Genomic DNA, 20,247 nt, shown 5'->3' on the forward strand with positions numbered 1-20,247 from the left:
AGATGAAAATCGAAGTTTTTAAAAAAATTTATTGACTATTCGAGATAGCAGCTAAGTCTTCCTCATTATTAGCTAGTATACACAGCGTAAGACATTCGTCATACTCATAGGAGTTTCGCAGCAGAGTAAGACATTCGTCATACTCATAGGAGTTTCGCAGCAGAGTAAGACATTCGTCATACTCATAAGAGTTTCGCAGCAGAGTAAGACATTTGTACCTACAACACATCGGAGTAAAACATGGTGAATCTTTTGATACCAAATAACTGTAATGTGAATTTTGTTGCAAGTCAACCTTTAAAACTGATGAAAGACTGATGGAAAGGGCTGACAAACGATATACAGTGAACCAGCCTTTACCTCCACTGGCTTTAAAATTAGCTGAACTACCTAGAATCTGTACAAATATGATATCACCACATACAGTTTTATTTGCTTATCTCAAGTCATACACATGTAGTTGGGCTCAATTAGAAATCGCAGTTACCACTCCGAACTTGTTTATACCCTAGGACACTTATGTATTCGCCTCATCTAACTTTCGCGTTTTCGCGGAGTCATCCTCTCGCGAAAATTTCATGAGCGAAACTAAACTATCATAACGAACGAGCGAAAACGCCGAATTAAATAACTTTGTTCATTGATAGTCCAAAAAACAAATGGCAGCAAGCGATAAAATTGCATTATTGATTTTGGCAACACAATTCTACCTGCGGTTTACAATTACAACTAGTCCCAAATTGAAAAATTTTTTCTTACCAGTGAACCGCACCTAAGGAATCTAATTATGTTTGTTCCACTGCATTTATTTTCACATCACTATATTTTCGCACTCATCAGAGCTGCGAAATTAAATTGCATCGAAATTTTACTCTGTATGCTACTCACGAAACTAAATACTTGCGAAATATAAGTGACCTAGGGTACATGCGCCCTGTCTCAATTTGTCTCATGCATCTTATGATCAATCATTACATTGAAGGTTCTTCAATTCCCCACGCATTTGTTTTATTCCGAAGATAAACCTTTCTGAAGTAGATGCCGATATTTTGTCCTAAGGTGCTAGACCTTTGGTTATTAACCATTATCGTTCATATCGGTTTATGCGTAATGCATATGAAGTCAGTCTGTTGGCTATTATAACAGAAATGGAAACGCTGATTCCCTCGGGTGTATCCATTATGTCACAAGGCATTAGGATGTTATGTATTTGATGATTAGCTGTCGTGTGCTAGGATTCTCTATCACTACACGTCTATGACACGATTCATCTGTGAGTTCGTGTCGTCTGCTAGATGGAAACAGCTGAAACCTTCAGGTCAAGCAACTTTTGTTAGTCGCAAATTTTTACCAAATGTTTTGTGCTTGCGAAAGATGGACACTTGCGCAAGAAAATGTCGTGTGAGCAATTCCGTTTTAAACATTTTCCACACTTTGGTCGTTCCTATTTCGATTTAAGCAGTTCAATGTGACCTCTGGTGTAGATTTTCCTATTTTCTAACAAAGAGCCCCGCGTTAATCCGAATGTCTCTTGAAACGCTTATCGCATGGTAACTCCACGTGTGCACAATTCCAAATTCGTATCACCCGCACATTGGACACAGTTTGTGTGTGTAAGCACTCTTCTGGGAATTTTTCAAGGTGCGTTTTCAAGATGCCACTACAGTACTGGTTTCCTGCCAGTATATAAGTTTATGCCCGATTTTTAAACTTAGTAAATTGTCTGTTACACGCAAAAGATAGTTATAGTTATGTGCAGTGACTCTCACAGATTCCAAACGAGGCCTTGGCTTCAGTATATTTGCTGGTGTAAATTGCCTAGTCCATCAGAAGGTGTTGTACTATAACAGATCTTGGAGCATTTAGTCTGTTGCTGTGATTGGTTGAGCTAAAACTATTCCACTGAGTTTCTTTTGTCTAGTAATGTGGTTCTCAACCTTGTTGGGCATACTGAACCCCACAAGTTTCATATGCGGTTCTTAAAGGCTGACTTGCAACAAAATTCACATTACAATTATTTGATATCAAAAGATTCACCATGTCTTACTCTGCTGGGTTTTAGGTACAAAATATGTGGAAATGTGATTACAAGCTCTTAAAAGCCCAAAAATGAACAGTCAATCGCAGGCATCACAAAACCGCCATAGATCGGAATCAGTTTATTTATCTGACGTAGTCATTACATTTGGTTGTTTAATAGAACCCCAGGGTTTTATCAAACAGATTTGAGAACCACTGGTCTAATGAAATGCAGTATCAGTCTAAGCATCAAGTTGAAGCAACTCCAAACTGGGAACTACTATGAGACCTTGGGACTACGTATTTAGTGTTTGATCAACATGAGAGGCCATTTGGTGGCAGTTATCCAGTAAAAACAGTGACATGTATTTAGGCAGCCTTGAGTATAACTGAACGACAATATTGTATGCTTCTACTGGGAGTAGATAAATGAAAAAAATGGTTTATTTATATTGTTTAGCTTTCGTCAGCATTCTTACAAAATTTCATTCGCAAAAACGTTTTTGCTGCTGAATTGATAGCTCTTATCACGCTTTAAACCAATCAAAGTCAAGCACCTAAACGCATTTGCGGTGAGCGTAATGTGAAATAGTATGGATTTTGCTGAACAATCTTTGCAACACATTTTGTTGGTTCAGAGGATTTTTGGGTGGGAATCTGATATGAAATTGTTCATTGTTCGCAGTAATGGGTCAGTAAACTAGAGGAAATGGCTAAGTAGGAAATCATCTACGTGTTTATAAGGATAGACATGCTTACTGCAGTTTGTTATAGATGCTGCCTAAGTATCACATCTCATTAGCGTATTTTCTACTCGTATTCGTAACCTACTCCCTAGGAGTGATGCCAATGAACAGTTGTGCATTGGCCTTCTTGATGGTTCGCCCACAAGTGACGGTATTGTATCATCATCGTATTAAAGCATTCCTTGGCTTATATGCGAGGGTGTGGGATAAAATGCTCGTTAAAATGTCTTCCAGTTTTTATGAGATTTTACTTGGATTTATGGTGATTATGCGTGAGCTGACCGTTAAATGCTGGAAATTGTCTGGGAAAGAATTCAGCACTAATAGGGAACATTTAATTGAATAATGTTACAGACTGGTGCCACAGGTCCATAGTGTGTAGTATAGCTCCAAAGTCACGTTTGAAAAAAGATTGCATCGCAGTGGGTTTGAACTCAGACATTCGGCTTACCAGTCGGGCACGCTGCCATCTACACCACGCGACCACGTTACTACACTTCGGAATAGTTATGCACATACTTGTTAGACATGACAATCTCTCACAGTGTACGGGACTGCCAGTTTACTAGTGCATAGTATAAGAAATGTATAGTGGAAGAATCAGCAAAGATTTATTGTTGCAGAAATTCATGTCCTTCATTTCTAAAGCCGAGCGGCGGTTCAGCGGTTAAGATGCCGACTTGTAATCAGTAGGGCGTCGGTTATAGACACGCGACGACCATTGGTGGTGTTATGAAGGGCATCCAAACAATTGCTCCTGTGCGAAATGAGACAACCCCTCGCACAGGGGTCAATTTTCCTTGACAGACAACTAGAGGCAGGCATTAGCAAACCTTCAAAACAACTCTGCAAAATGTCTAATTAGCAAAATCAAATCATATGACAACACGAAATCATATTTTATCGCTGTTCATTGAACTTACCGGAACGCTTGTGTTGAACAATTATTCTAAAAAACTGTTTCATTGAGGCATTCAGCGTAAGAGGTCATACATTTTTCCTACTTATGCCCAAAACTGCAAAAATAATGGAGTCTCTGCTAGCACTGCTTTAGACGCTAATATCGACTAGTTCAGCAGTGTGGAAGAGTTGAGGTCAGCAGACACCGTAAAAGATATTAAACAGCCAGAAGAACATGAAATGGTTTCAAAGAAAGCAACAATCAAAACACAACTGGCCCAGCATCGATGCTAATATTTTGGTTTCCGAAATATTAATTTTTGTCCTTGCATGTATTTTAAAGGGAACTTCATTATATTGTATTCATTATATTTATTGTATAATATAGGAAGTTGGCAGTTAGACAGAAACCCCAACTTTTCTATCCTCTGTTTGTAGTGCGTCCAAGGATCCAGACCAGTTTATGCTCACACAGATTGTGTTACCACTGAATGACCTGCCTATAGAACCTCGGCAGGTGCTCTATATCCTGGTTGATGGTCTGGATGAGTGTAAGTCTGCCCCAGGTGCAACCATAACCGTTTAAACCCTGGCCGTTTTTGTCGATGTGTGTCAGTAACCCTGGGCAACCTGTCCAACGATCCAAAGTTTTTATACCTTTCTTAAATATATCTACATGTGCTCATAATACAATGATATTTGGTAAAACACTAGTACAAAAGTCGGGCAACCCACAGGAAATGTCATCAAACAGAAAAAAACAGTACCTTACCATTATTCAGGCTAAAACTATAAAAGTTCATGCGATTTTAACAGAACTCGTCAAAGAATTTAAAGTAGTATCATATTTATTGAGCACATGTTCGTCATAATTTCATGACTTAAAATATTCTGGAGAATTATAATTAGTATAATAAAATTCTTTATTTGCATCACAATCATTTATGACCTACTGACGAATGAGCCATATCGATTTTTTAGCGATATTGTTCCAATAAAATTTGTTATTTTAATGAAGGAAGTGGATAAAGATATTTGAAAACTGTTATAAACCGAGGTGAAATTTCTGGTTTAACATCCTGTGCAAAATTAATTTGATTGGTTAATGCTGTTATTTAGAAATGGCTTTGTAAACAAAGCCATGTGAATGACGGTATTCCAGCCGTTGGAGTTTTTGACACACCCTACGCAATGCTGGAAAACCAGCCGTAAGGGTTCAAAAGGTTAAGCCAGGGCTTCATATACATGTATTCGTAAAACATGCAGTTGACACGCTGCGGCTGTCTGCTACGGCTGTGTAAGGGGTTTAGATAGCAGTTGGTAATGGCAGATAGACTGGCCTATGGAAATTCTGAAAATGGTTTATCTGTTCAGAAACACCACTGATTCAAAACTACGAGTTTAGTTTTTTTATCGTACAGTTGAAATGGTTAGTTATTCTAGCTAAGGTGGGCTTGCATAAATATTGACACAATTATCTCATGAAGTTATCACCAGATGAGAGAAGACCTGAATCTGTTTGAAACAAATTGTTAGTGATTGTTTTACAGTTAAACTTGTGTTCTTTATATTTTATGATATAGTATATAAATTTGTATTACTAGACAGTTTTATAGCTAAAATTTCTTGCTGCAGCTACAGCGTTGTTCAGTGCTCGTTAGGCTGCAAGTGTGAAATAACATTGTAGCTGCCACAAGAAATTTTATTCTGAAAAATCGTCTAGTTTTAATATACTCAACTCTTAGAGTTTAGAGTTCTCTTATTTAATTTCATATTTATAATTTTTAAAATTATTTAAAATAAATTAATAAAAATAATTCATTAATATTATTAATTCATTAATAAAATTAATGATGTAGGTTAAAAATTAAAATTAAATAAATATTAATAAATAAGATAACAATTATTCATTTAAATGAATGAAAAATAAATAGAAACTAAAATGTGTAAATCTTATACTGTGGCCCAGTGTGGCACCTCCACGAGCGTGATTATGATAGCAGTTGTCGCTGTTCGCTGTTTTTCTTGTTACATTTTGTAAAATGTAAGTACAAAGTGTTTGTAACACTTTTCATCATGCCTTTTAAACACCCTCGACTTTCAAAATTATCTAATCAAGTTCAGAAAAGGATGAAAATGCTTACCGGTAATAAAAAGTGACTTTGTTAGTTTTTATTCTGCTGATTTTAACTTATCATGAGGAGTGCCAGTCCTGATTAACTGTAACAATTGAGGGACTATTGTAATTGATTTAACGATGAACTTGCACAAAATTTCAGTAGATTTGATTAGAAAGTATCGGTGGTTTTCTATCATTTGTGATTGTTTTGATGTTTGTGGTGATCTGACTGCTAGGATGTTTCAAAATTAAAACGAATAAAACTTAATCGTGGTTAAAACACTTGGATCAAGCAAAAGTGCGATTATGACGTCTATAGTTGCGTTTCAGCCGAGAGACTGACAGAAAAGTAACCCATAGCTCTGCAACTTGAACGCAATAGATATCAATGACGAGAGACTTGCAGCAGCGCAACAAGTGACTTCATTTAGGCACAGTTTTCTTCTGAGCGTTTTAACCAGATTAAGTTTTGTCGATTTTAATCTTGAAGCATCCTGGCAGTCAGAGCACTTCAAATATAAAAAATAATCGCAAATTATAAAAAATTTCGATACTTTCTGACAATATTTTTGTAAGTCCATCTTTAAGTGAAGGTAGAAATCGTACATGATTTGCGCTCTCAGTTTTTACAAGACAATTACAGATTTTCAACTCATTTTAACCTATGTGATATAAACTAATTGCGTACCACCTTTAGCAATTATTTTAAAAACATTGCCTGCTGTTTTAACAATCTTTCATCCAATGTCCATTCTCTTAACATAGAAAGGTATATTAAACACTATTCGTCAAACCATTTATTTGATTTGACTGGTTAACTGTTGCTCTTTTTCATTTTTGTCGCGTGTTATAATTCTAATACGACATAATTTAAAAAAAAACATCTGTTTAAAGTGAAATTATTGCGAATAAAGTAATGTATATACAACCAAAATTTATTTTTGTCATATATGAACAACTAGCTGAATGTCCGGCATTGCACGAGTATTACAAACAGCTTATAAACAGTGGCAGGTAATGTAGTTGTCACTGGCTAATTTGAGTAAGCAACTACCATACTTTTCGGACTATTAGCTGCTACTTTTTTCTGACAACTTGAGCCATGCGGCTTATATAAGGGTGCAGCTATTCTGTAGCTTTTTCTTTCATCGCTAGGGCGCATTAACCAGAATCTCCGGTTAGTGCGCCTCTAGCGGTGAAAGAAAATACGAAACAATGTCTAACGGTTGAAAAGCGTTGGTTAATACGAAACAGTGCCGTTAGGCACTGTTTCGTTTTAAACAGCAAAGTTGCTGCCGCGTTAATAAGCACCGTCCTGAGTTCTGCAGCCTATACGAAGGTGCGGCCTATGTATTGTTTTATTATCATTTTTGGGAAAATAAAGCAGATGCGGCTTATATAGGGGTGCGGTTTATAGTCCGAAAAGTACGGTATCTGTATTGCTAAACTTATTAATAAGAGACGTGAGAGCAAGCTTTAGTGATGCTGAGCGTAACGCAGAGTCGATATGCGTATTTTGGTCCAGATAATGACTCATATCGCCCATTGCATCTCGTGTAGCTAGATAGGTTAGTTTGTCACCTTGTGAACGGGTGGTTCTGAGATCGAATCTTCTGCGATACGGATTTTTCATTGCTGGATACTAATCGCCCTAACTGGACAGACACCGAATGATGATGATGATGACGACTACAAACTTTGAGATTTGTAAATGTAGATTGCGAAACTGGCCAAACTGACAGACTCAGCAATAAAAAGTTCAACTAGATGGACAGCGATATGCTCATGTTGCTCACTTCCATTTCATGTCACTCCGTGAATGTTTCGTATTTAGTAAATAGAAAGTCTCAGAGCAATGCATGCTATGCTTATGTCTACAGGTGAACACAGCTCAGGAGTGAATGGTCTACACTCGCAGTCTGTTCCCCAGATTCTATCAAGGTATCATCGGCGCTTCCCTCCCTGGCTAGCACTTGTTTGCACGTGCTCTAGCAAAGCTAAGGTAGGCAGAATAGCACGTGACTGACCTTGGTGCGCATTGCCATGTTTAATTTGTGCTCAGCCATGGGATTCATTAGTTTATAATCTGCTAGTAATGGCCGCTTGGAGAATGTCTTGGTTTTCTTAGAAAAAGTCATGGGTTGTATTTGCGTATGCTAAAATGTCTCGACAAGGCGATTTGTGAATTCTTAAGTTTTTGCCTTATGTAACCGGCTAATAATCTTGAAACATTTTTGCGGAAAAAAATTTGTTGGTTTTTTTTATTATTTACTGGCGATAGCCATTTTGTCTTTACACTTTCAGCCTTCAATGTAATAAAAACAGTTTCTTTGACTTACTTTATTTTGGTAATTGGAAATATTCTCGAATGCTCCTTTTGGAACAGTTTTGACTGGGTAGCCTAATCTAGAAAAGACGTTAATGAAAATCTTTACTATAATAAGAGCCGTGTCTGTCCATCTGTCTGAAGTCAGGGTTGGAAGCTGAGATAAAACATTGCTTCATGCGGGGTTTGAACTTGTGACATTCAGCTTAGCAGCCCGACATTTTAACACCTGCGCTAATTGTCCGGCTTCTAGCATTGCAGAATATTTGTGCGCATAGTTATTCTCAGTGCTTTATTAACACGCCTGGCAATCTTTATCGGCGCACTGGACTGCCAGGGTACTAGTGTTACTAAGGAGTTCATATTTCCAAGCGTAAAGCTGTCTAGCGCGGATCTCTAGGTAGTGGAGCAGATTCGCCGCCTTGGCATTCATTTCAATGCTAAACTTATGTAAATTATTACTAGGATGGGAAAAAAAGTAAATGACAAACTTTTCGTTGCTACTTTTCACTTTGATTTTTGAGCGTTATTTAACATGATCTTATGCTAGGCGTTATTATACTTCATTAGTTAAAAAATGTCTATAATGATCTTTGTTTTGATATAGCTGTCATGATGCATCCCTTCATATTTGCCTTCATTTTATAAATGCATTTTTTATTCGTTTTATTCATCTCATCTCATGTATGGCCTTGTCACTGGCTTCCATCTTGGGCGTTTTGAAAGACTGAAAAGTAATGTATAGGAGCTGGCTTGATATACAGACTTCAGTCACTATATTATGTTACAACTATGTTTTGGAGATGAAAAATACCACTTTGTTCAGTTTGTAAACAATTCGTGACACTTCATCATCGAGACCAAAATATGTGTCTGTCATATTGACCTCACTCAGCGTGCCCGAAATAGGGACAGGAAAGAAAATTCAAAGGACAACAAAATTATGCTCAGCACTTTTTTGCTATTTATTATCTTTTGGTGTATCACTTTTTAATCCTCGTCTGCAACTGGTTCAAGTGTAATGAGCCCTGACTGCTTTATTGGAGTTGCTAGGTGACCCTCATAAATAGAACATTATGACCATAGGTCTAGTTTAATCAACATTGAGTTCCTCCTAAAATGCTGGTGTGTTGGTATCTGGTGTGAATGAAGGGACAAAGAAAAAGATGGGGAGGGAGAGGAAAGCAGATGGAGGAGAATGAGGAGAAAAGAGAGAGAGAGAGAGATAGAGAGAGGGAGGGTGGGGAGGAAAGGGATTGGAGTGACAGATAAGAAACAGGAGTGAGAGAGAGAAGAGAGCGAGAGTGAAAGATATGCGTGAGAAAGATAGACGTGTGGGAGAGAGGGAGGGAGAGGAGAGAGAATGGTGAGGAAATAGAGAGGGGAAAAGAGAGAGGAAGGGAGGAGAAAGATTATTGAGCGAAAGGATGAAGATGGGAGGGGGAGACAACTCTTCTTTTTCTCTCCATTGCTAAGGGGAGTGAGTAAAAGAAGAGTTGAATTAGTGAATTAGGTGGTTAGATGAAGCTGAAACGGAACAAGGTTACATAAGGATGCCATTTCTATTACCGTTTAGGAAAGAAGAAGCTACAAGTAGGTCTGAGTCAGAATGTCAATTACGAAACTGCTCGCTGACATATTATATATTTAACATGACTGTTGTGCCTGAAGTCTTCGATGATTCATAACTAAAGATTTCTTAATGCCTTTTGTTCCAAACTAGTTTTGCCTTATTTTTTTTATTGCTTTTAAAAGAACATGCTAAATTATTCATCTCCTTATGATTATAACATACACAGATGTATACCTTCACAATACATAGATTATGGATTTTCTTATAAGCGCAAGCATAGATAGATGGATAGACATATAGACAGATAGATATGAACTTTATTATCACATGTCAATGCTGGTCAAACGGTTGACAACCGAAAGAAAATGTTATATACGAAAATAAACACACACATTAAATTCAAAACGCAAACAGTTCATTCAAAATGACACAAAAGTAAATGATGACAAAAATGATGACAAAAGTAAAATTGAAATTTCTTTCTTTTTGCTTTTCCATTTTCATTTTTGTTTTGTTTTATAAACAAACAAAACAAACGGGTCTTAAAACTAAAGGCCTTTTATATTTAGAACATCTTTTGTAAGTCGAAACAATATTTTTACGAATAAATATTTTGTAACTTGGAAATTTTTTATGTAGTGTCTTTCGTAAGTAGCGGTAGGCTATTCATAAATCGTGTTGATGAATTCTACAGCTATAATAAACTATGGCATATAACTACTACTTCACACTTTTTTCTCGAGGTCAAAGAGACAAAGCAAGTTAGCCGTTCAAAGCAAATTAGACCATGAGACAGAAATACAATAACTGATATCAATGCGATGCCAAGTTGTACGTACGCACTCTCTGACTTATATACTGTCAGTACTGATCAGATAGTATCGGTATTTTTCTATCAGTTACGATTATTTTTGAGGTGATTTGACTGCCATGGTGTTTCAAAATTAAAATCGACAAAACTTGGTTAAAACGTTCAAAAAAAGGATACATAGGAAATGACGTCAATAGTTGCTATCGTTGCAATAGCTGGTATCAAAAAATTAATTGGGTTGAATTTTATATTGCGAACACTTTTACTAACTGTATTTTGAACGTTTTCTTGTGTTTTATTTCCTGTCTTCTGAGTAGCAGATCCTCTTTGTAGCGAATCAGCAGGCTGTTCACAGGTTTCAGAAAGCTGGCCATAGATGACGTTGGTAGGTCTCATGTAGTACAAGATATCCAGCAATACATCCTTCATAGGCTGGATGCTGACGCGTCCCTCAAACAGCACCTTGATAAGGATATGGCTGAGGTGTTAGACAAGCTACACGTTAAATGCAATGGCTGTATTCTTTACATAGAATTGGTGAGTTATATGATAACTAGTGCCTGTTTCTTGAAACTAAACATGTTCTGTTGTTATTGATGATTGATTATTATTGATTGCTTTTAATATTATAACTAACTTTGGTTAATGAAAACAAGAGTTTTATTTATGTTTTGTCATGATATATTTTCAAATATTTCTTATATTGCTGTTCGTAATGCTTTGGGCACATGTCTGATAATTCATTAGTACTCGTGTTTATTGCTGAATAGGTATGAATGTGAAATATCTTTTCGATCTACTCATTTTTACAAAACGGATATCTTAACTCTTTTGTTACGGAGAGCGTAATATTGCGGTTTCTAAATTTTATATTTTTAGTTTAAGACAAATGAAAAGATAGATTGTAAACAGCGACATAGATGTATAGTGAAATTTCTGCTAGTGAAATTCTTCAACGTTGGGCCTCAGATGTTTCTGATCACTATATTTAAGGGTGTCTGTGTTTTGGTCAAACTGCGAAAATGATGGCATTGTTCTTTTGCCACCGGGTTCACTGAACTACAAAGAATTAAAAATGGCTTTTGTTTGTCAAATGCATTATTCCTATGGGGAGTTTTCTGCTGATTCCAAAAAACTTTTTAGATTGAAGCTCTATGTCAAAAACTTTGGCGTTTACAGCAAAAATACAGAGTGTACATCAGCGAAGAATTTTTGGCATGAATTGATTCCATCAGAACAAGGAAAAATTTCTGTTGTGAAGGAGTCAACTATAAAATATGACATATTTGTAATATTAACACCTTTTTAGCCCAAGGTGATGGAGAAGGTTACAACATGGAAGTAAATTTGACGAATCAAACGACACACTTACATTTGTATGTAACTGTATCTTCTCATTGACTAAGCTTACTTCCTAGTAGTTTCACAAAATTATTGTAATTTCTGTGAGGGCTGTGGCTTGTCTAGAATATTCCTTCATCTTGTCGCTGTTGAGGAATTTTCTTTTTTTGTGCAGTCAGAACCTCTGGTGTTTTAGAGTTGGACACGTGTAGACCATCATTGCATGGAACCTATGGGCAAATGCCTCTGGGTTTACCGTGTAATGGTTTCTTGTCCAGTTGTTGATCAGCTCCCACTCTTGCTGTGTTTTGCAGATACTGGATATGGTGTCTCAGGGCGCTGTACTCTTACGACATGTAGAAGAGATACCCGCCACTCTAGGCGGCTTATATCTATGGATATGTCAACGCCTCAATGCAGATGCCAAGGAATACCAGCTAATGGTCAGACCTCTCTTCAGCATACTCCTCGCTGCCAGGCTTCCTCTGACCTTTGACCTCATCTACAACGCTATTCTTACAAGAAACGCACAGATAAAGGTAAATTATGTGCCATGAGTTGTCTTCTCTATGTGATTTTTCATTGGGAGGCTCCTTGAAGATAGTAGTCGATACATCTTTATATTAAAGTGTTTTACAATTTAAAGTGGCTAACTAAAAGAGTTGCTGTTTAAACACTGAATTTTATGTAGCAATGCTGCGGTTGTAACAATCGTCAGCTATTTGTCTATGCTAGGTCAAGGTGATTTGTTAGTCCAATGATTAATGCTTATTGTTTCTCTTTCATCATTATTCTTTTATTCTCATCATCGCCGTTTTTGAGAATATTGGTGTATTACAAATTTAGGTTTAGTAAGCTGTGATTTCATTTGATCTCCAGCCTCCATGATTCACACGCCTTTTGTTTGTAGATCTATTTTTGCTTTTCTTTCACTCTTCTGTCCATTTACTGTGATTTATACGACTTGTTTTTTGTGTGCAGGTGGATGACTTTAGGAGGTGCGTGAAGAGGCTCTCTCCGATACTTCTTTCTGTTGAAGGGGAGACAATCTCATTCTGCCACGCCTCGTTCACTCTTTGGCTACAAGATGTCAAGTTTTGTTCTAGGTCATTCTTTTGCAATGTCAGGTGAGCGTTAGTTTTAATTCGCTGCAAGTTTATCAGTCAATAAAACGTTTAAAATTTATCAATTTAATAATGAAATGTTTTAACAAAATTTTAATAAATGAGTACGTATAATAATAATGATCGTCTTAAGCGAGTTTTTGTGGTTGTAAAACTGTTTAAAAACTTATCTCAGCTGTCATTAGTTGGTGAACGATCTTGGAATTTCATAGTTGCTGTTGTTTGTGCAGTAGCTATAAACTAATATTGATCATAAAGGTGATCATTAGATACTAGTTTACTACAGTGCTAACATAGGAGCAAAAAATCTAAGATGTAATTGATGGACAAGGCCGAGCATGAGTTACATACAATGACATGTGTTTAACGGATGTCGTCACATCCGCGAACACTCTGCTTCTTATGACTTGTAAATATATATGTTATAAGTAATATATATATATATATATATATATATATATATATATATTACTTTCTCAGCGTACCAAAGGTATATACATGTAGATCTACGTCATAACTCGGATAGCGACTATCTATGTATACTTCTCAAAGTATGTGTGTCTTTGGATCTGTCATTCCGGCTATAGCTATAGGGCACGCTGATTATTTTACCGATGCGGCCACTTGTTACGATGCTCCTGTTAAGAAATTTTTTTCGTAAGGTTTGATAACTATATCTGTATCAAGGCCAATTCCTCTCGCATGGACAATTATATTCTCTCCGTGTCGTCGTATTCAAAGTTTTGATGGATAGCTTCTGGTGGAACAGTAACCTTTCTTATACACAAAACGCTTCCATGCAAGAATTGTTATTATTAATTCTACATAGTCAGGATTTTTATTTTGTTTTCACAGTTTGTATTAATTGTATTATTACGGAATCATCTTTTATTGTAATCATAGCAAAACCGACTTCATTTAGCTGTTAATTGCTAATTATTTCACATTTACATCTAAACCTTTTTATAGCCGTTTTATTTTTTTTAATTTATTTGACCTGCACGAAACATTTTCCTCATGATATGGAGTTTAAAAGTTGTTTGACAAAGTTTGCAAACCTTTAAAGTTGTTTTTATTTTCTCTCTTAATTTTTCAATTGCACAAAATACTTTTTCGTGATAGGTAGTTCGAAAGTTAGAATGGCAAATGTTGTTATATGTTAAAAACGAATCAAATTTCTGACTAGAGACTGTTTCATTAACCCCAACAACGCCGATTAGCACAGCTAGTATATCTCAGTTTGTGTGTATGTGCATACACGTGTCCAGCTATAGCTCTTAAAATCTTGGGATAAAGGATTTGTAAAGCGGAAGGTTTGATCTCAGTACCTCCTGTTCGCCGATCAACTGCCTTACTAACTGAACCACAAAGCTTGATTGATTAGCTAGGCAATAGATGTCGCTGTATAGAAGCAAATAGGCTAGCGCTTTTGATCATGACGTGAAGTCATAGCGTAGCTCCATAGAAGCCGTAGCTCTTATTAGTAAGCTTACTCAAATTATCCATTGGCAATGTGCTAGGCAAATAGCAAGTGGCAGGCAACAACACTTGTTTATAAGCTGATTTTAATACCCGGGCAATGCCTGGTAGCACAGCTAGTACATATATATGTAGTCGCTATATATGTATATAGTGACAGTATATATATATACAGTGAAACATGGATAACTCGCCCTCGGATATATCGAACACATGGTTAACTCGAATGGATTTACTTGGTCCGTTCCCACGCAATGATAAATGGCTTTATATAACTCGACCTCGGCACCGTTAATTCGAACAGTTTTTTGCCGTTCAATTTATTTCGAAGGAGTTGCCACTAGTCGCGGAGCTGAGACTACTCTGCTTTCTTAACGAAAGCGCTTTTTATATGCGTATAGTGTACATATAATTTCCCCCGTACCGTATAATGGAACCGAAAAAGAAATTGTATAAAAATGATTAATAGGGTCGCTAAGACGTTCGCTTAGTTACGGCCAAGCTATAAATGTTAGAAGGTATTAGCGATAAAAATTTAATAAAGATAGACACAGCATGCAAAATACATATTGTAACATTGATTATATGCGGATACATGAAGATAAAATGTCACAAATAGGCTCGTGGCCTGGCGTCCGCTACAACAGACATCCGCTTTACGATGGCATCATGCAAGCAAAGAAAAGCGTGGAAACCTTCTGACAAACTTAAAGTACTCGAGGAAATCGAAGCAGGACAAAAGCTATCAGCATTATCAAAAAGAGAAAATCTTCCAAAAAGTACAGTGTCAACATGGATTAAACAAAAAGAAAGAATAAGATTGTTATGTGACCAAAATTCATCAAGGCTAAGAGATCGTTCAACGTCGCACGATGATTTGGATGGTGTATTATTGACTTGGTTTAGACAAGTGCGTAGTGAAGGCGTACCTATCGATGGGCCAATTTTGTTAGAAAAGACTAACAAGTTTTTAAGGACTATAATAACTGTTTAAAATCTATTTCTACAATAAGTCACACAGTTGATCTTTGTCAAAAAAATACCTTGTCACAGACTACACTCGATAAGTTTTTTAAATGAAACAACTGATCAGATGTAAAGCATGCTTTTTTGCATTGGTCATAAATGTTTACTTATGTCCAGTTTTAAAAATTATCAGAAAGAATAGATATTTTTCTATTGGGCTGAGATTTGTTTGCAGTTTTAGGTGATGTGACTGACAAGACGTTTTAAGATTAAAATTGGCAAAATTGATCTCGAGTAAAACACTCAGAAGAAAAAATGTCTTCTGAGTGTTTTAACCGCGATTAGGTTTTGCCAATTTTAATCTGAAAAAGTTCTGGCAGTCACATCACCTAAAACAACACACAAATCTCAAGTGTATAAAATATCTATACTTTCTGATAAATACTTTAAAACTCTACATCAGATGCCCTTTAACTTACAACAAACAACCTATACTTTAGTTTTATATATACATGTAGTTTATATATGTATCTACTGATAAATACATTCACTTGTGACTGTGCTCTGATAACTTGAACGCTCTGATAACTCAAACACTTTCGCTCGGTCCCGTGAAGTTTGAGTTATCCATGTTTCACTGTATATATATATATATAAACTATAAATTCCTAAGAATTATGAGCTAGTATTACTAAAATTAGAGTGCTCAACAATATATTGGAGCAGCTATATACTAATAAATTATTTAAAAGCAATACTTATCTTTTTTTCTCAGCTACTAGAGTAGCTGAGAAAAAAAGATAAGTATTGCTTTTAAATAATTTATATATATATATAGATATATATATATATATATACATAATATATATATATATATATACTGTATCTACAGTCAAACATGGATAACTCGCCCTCGGATAGCTCGAACACATGGTTAACTCGAACGGTTTCTTTGGTCCGTTCCCACGTAATGATAAATTGCTTTAGATAACTCGACCTCAACTCTGTTAACTCGGACAGTTTTTTGCCCAACCGCTACCAAAACTGTTGTTATCGCTTTAGAAAATCACTTTATTCTAAGCCATAGAGGTAAACCTCAACTTTTCGTAATTCATAGGCGTCGTTATTACCACCATCGACAAAATATTTTTGTCAACATCTTTTCTAAAGGTTTGGTGAAATTTGATTTTTACCAAACATCCGCTTAGCGATTGCCCCTCGGAAGCAAGGAAAAGTGAGGTAACCTTCGCATAAACTTCAAGAAAAATCTGCAAAATTGATCTTGGTTAAAACGCTCAAACGAAAAAGATGTCTTTTTTTCTGAGTATTTCAACAACGATCAAGTTTTGCCAATTTTAATCTAAAAAACGTCTTGACAATAACATCACCTCAAACAACAAACCAATCTCAAGTGATAGAAAAGTCTATACTTTTTGATAAAAAAGTTTTAAACTTTACATTAGAAGCATTTAATTTGAAACATGCCATTTATGCTTTTGATTTATATTATAGTTTGTATATGTACATGTATCTACTAATAAATAAATAAATACATGGACTTGTGACAGTGCTCTGATAACTTGAACGCTCTGATAACTCGAACACTTTCGCTCGGTCTCATGAAGTTCGAGTTATTCATGTTTGACTGTATATACTGTATATGTATATAATCTGTTTATGCATTTATATACTGTATATATATATATGTATATATTACAGAACTGTTTTATTCCTCTCTGTATTCACAGTTGTTATAGCTTCCGATCTCAGTGCTTACTGATACATCTAACGAAATAAGTGTGTATTATGTGCTCTGTGAGTACATAAGGCATGGATAATACAATAATGCATACATGTACATCATATGATATAGATTGTTAAATACATAGAAAGAGAAAGCGAGAAGATATGTATATAGGCAAAACTCGGTGGATGTGGTCTAACACAAATATATTATTTGATATATTATAAATTATATAGCATATAAAACTTTAAAATTAATTATCATGACAACTATAATTAGTAAATCACCAATTCTTACCAACTAGTAAAAATTTACTAAGAATAATACCTACTAAAAATAAGAATGCATTTGTAAACAATATCTATGTAAGTAAGTCAATGAATCTAATCTCCGCCTACCTGGAGGCATCATGACCTGTGCGGTTGATGGAGGTGGAAAAGTGGAAAAGTAGATGCTGAAGCCAGTAGAGTTGATGGTTTCCCTGTGTTCAGACCCAAGTAGACCCCTCTGTGTTCAGACCCAAGTAGACCCCTCTGTGTTCAGGAACACAGAGCAAAATGCGTGAGCAAAATGTGCTCACGCATTTTGTGCTATGCATGTGCTATTAAAGTCAGCAAAATACCGCAGATAAACAGGAAATATAATCATGGAAAAAATTATATGTGAGCAGACAAATCCTGATAGATTTAGGAATTGCCTTTTTATTGAAAATTGGGTTTTATCAGTTAAACAACTGATAGGTTTTTTATTTAAAAAATTTGTAGACTAAAAACAATTTTTTAAACTAAAAACTAGTTTTTTAGACAAAACTTTTTTTAGACTAAAAATTAGTTTTTAGACTAAAATGCTAGTTCTTTAGAATAAAAACTAATTTTTTAGTCTAAAACTAGTTTTTAGACTAAACAACTGTTACCTTTTTAGTCGGTAAATGCTAAAAAACTAACAAATACCCTTGGTTCTATCCACACATTAGTTTGATGTCATGAGTTGTAGAAGTTGGAGTAGAGGAGCCATGGCTAGTTTAGCTAAGCCATTTAGTCCACATGTGCCAAATTTGGCCCAGTATGTAATTATATCTTGCCTGTCTTGACAAACTGTTGTTTTTGCGGAGTTGTCTCTCCGTCGAGCGGGCGAGCAACACAACAGCTTGTCACAAGACGTACTGCGTCTGATGCATCAGCTGCACTTATAGGGAGTTGTTTTCTTCCGTCTATGCAGCTCGGCTGCGATGTTATGGCAGTCGCTCCATTGGTAATCAACGGATTTCGCGCAAAAATTTATGTAGAAAAAAATAAGATTACAACGTTTAACTAAAGACCAGTTTCTGTTGTAAACTTTAGTAGAACTTACGAATAAAATAAATTGAAAATAAAATCCATAAGAACAAATAAAACTGATTGCACACACAAATAACGACATGTTAAGTCGCTGTTGTTGCCTAAGTTCTCAAGTTCTACTAAAGTTTACCGCAGAGACTGGTCGCTGGTTAAACGTTGCAATCTTATTTTTTCTACATACATTTTTGCGCGAAGTTAATTATGATTACCAATGGAGCGACCGATATAACATCGCAACCAAGCCGCATAGACGGAAGAGAACAACTCCCTAGAAGTGTAGCTGATGCATCAGGTGCAGTACGTCTTGCGACAAGCTGTTGTGTTGCTCACCCACTCGACGGGGGGACAACTCCGCAAAATCAACAGTTTGTCAAGACAGGCTAAATTATATCCAGCCCGCAAGATAATTTTACATTATTGTTATTTATGGTCCATCGATATGAATCAATACGGGGTTTGGGCTACAGATCCCATAATGCAATGCTTCAGCTGCCTTCCTGTGTACTTTTCTTGTTAATTAAGTCTAGCTATTAAAAGATATTACAAAGTTAGAAAAGTTTATTCTGAAAAAGAGCCTTTAATAACCAATAGGAGGCTAAGTTTATGTTTACTGACAATGCTATGTAATATAATTTTGATGAGAGATATTTTTAAGTGCGGCAAAATATTAAATATAATTTATTTAAGGTTCAAGTCTGTTCAAGAATGATAGTCTTGTATGTTTTTATTTATATTTATGTTCCAAAAACATTTAGTTTTAGTGTGTTCAATAAATGTTTTTTTTGTTCGGCTCGTGACCTACAGTGTGTTTTGAATTTTGGCACCTTGTACAATTGAGTTTGACATCCCTGATTTAGTCTGTCTGATGGGTTTCCGCTATGTCCATGCTCAGTCATATCGGTGTATTTGATTCGGGTCTCTCCACTTTAGCAACTTGCTTGCAAAAGGTTTGGGTTTAAGTCCCATCAACGCCGTCAATATTTTTTGTATGTTAATGCTCCAACTGGATGAATTTACCACATTAAAGTATTTTGTAGTGGGTAGTATTTAAATGTGTCAAGGTGTGTATACATCAGGAGGATTTGTTGGAGTTGTGTTTTCATCAAGAGGTTGGGAGTTGGAATAGCTTCTAGTTTGTTTATGGTTTGAACTATGGTTTTCCAAGACTTTATACCAAACCAACTCCAAGCCCGACTACAAAATGGGTCACTTTTTTAACCAATGAAATACAACATTTATATTTATTCCATTTGCTTGTATTTTCGGCACGATATCATTGTATTTACATTGTACATAGCCTGTAGCATTTCACCGGTCTTGTGTCATTGACTAGGAAAAAGTCATCTTGACAACCATATTTCGTTTTACACCAGAAAGACTATCGGCGTGGAAGCAACTCCGATAAACTGTCCTGGTGAAAACATACATTTAACCTGTTGTTATACTTCAAGCCTATTTCAAGCTACATCATAGCCGGTTAGATTTAAAATTCTAGCTGCTTGTAGCTAACCTTGCCGGTGCTTGTTTACATTTTTAGTTTTGACATCTACCCTCTACCGGTTACTAAAACATTGTTGTTTTGGGTATTGAAGGGAAGGTCATGAACTGCTGACCCTGTACTATTCTGTTATTGGCCGAACATTATCCAACGAGCGGGTCTGTGAGTTTGCATATCACATGCAAAGATGCAACATTTCCTTGACTGGCAGCAACAATCCATCTTGGCGTGCATCCAGGTAAGCTGTTATCAGCTGCAGGCGCT

General features: G+C 36.0%; 1 protein-coding gene across 1 annotated transcript in view; it reads left to right on the forward strand.

The window, feature by feature from the left end:
* LOC137401457 (ankyrin repeat domain-containing protein 50-like) overlaps positions 1-20,247 on the forward strand; it is a 70,744-nt gene that overhangs the window by 16,087 nt on the left and 34,410 nt on the right. Inside the window, exons 4-9 of the mRNA XM_068087809.1 lie at positions 4,104-4,216; positions 7,665-7,786; positions 10,828-11,031; positions 12,150-12,374; positions 12,817-12,962; positions 20,078-20,221. Coding sequence (XP_067943910.1) covers positions 4,104-4,216; positions 7,665-7,786; positions 10,828-11,031; positions 12,150-12,374; positions 12,817-12,962; positions 20,078-20,221 — 954 coding nt within the window. The remainder of the gene's footprint in view (positions 1-4,103; positions 4,217-7,664; positions 7,787-10,827; positions 11,032-12,149; positions 12,375-12,816; positions 12,963-20,077; positions 20,222-20,247) is intronic.

Source organism: Watersipora subatra, chromosome 8 (genome assembly GCF_963576615.1).
Source record: "Watersipora subatra chromosome 8, tzWatSuba1.1, whole genome shotgun sequence".
NCBI lineage: Eukaryota > Metazoa > Bryozoa > Gymnolaemata > Cheilostomatida > Watersiporidae > Watersipora > Watersipora subatra.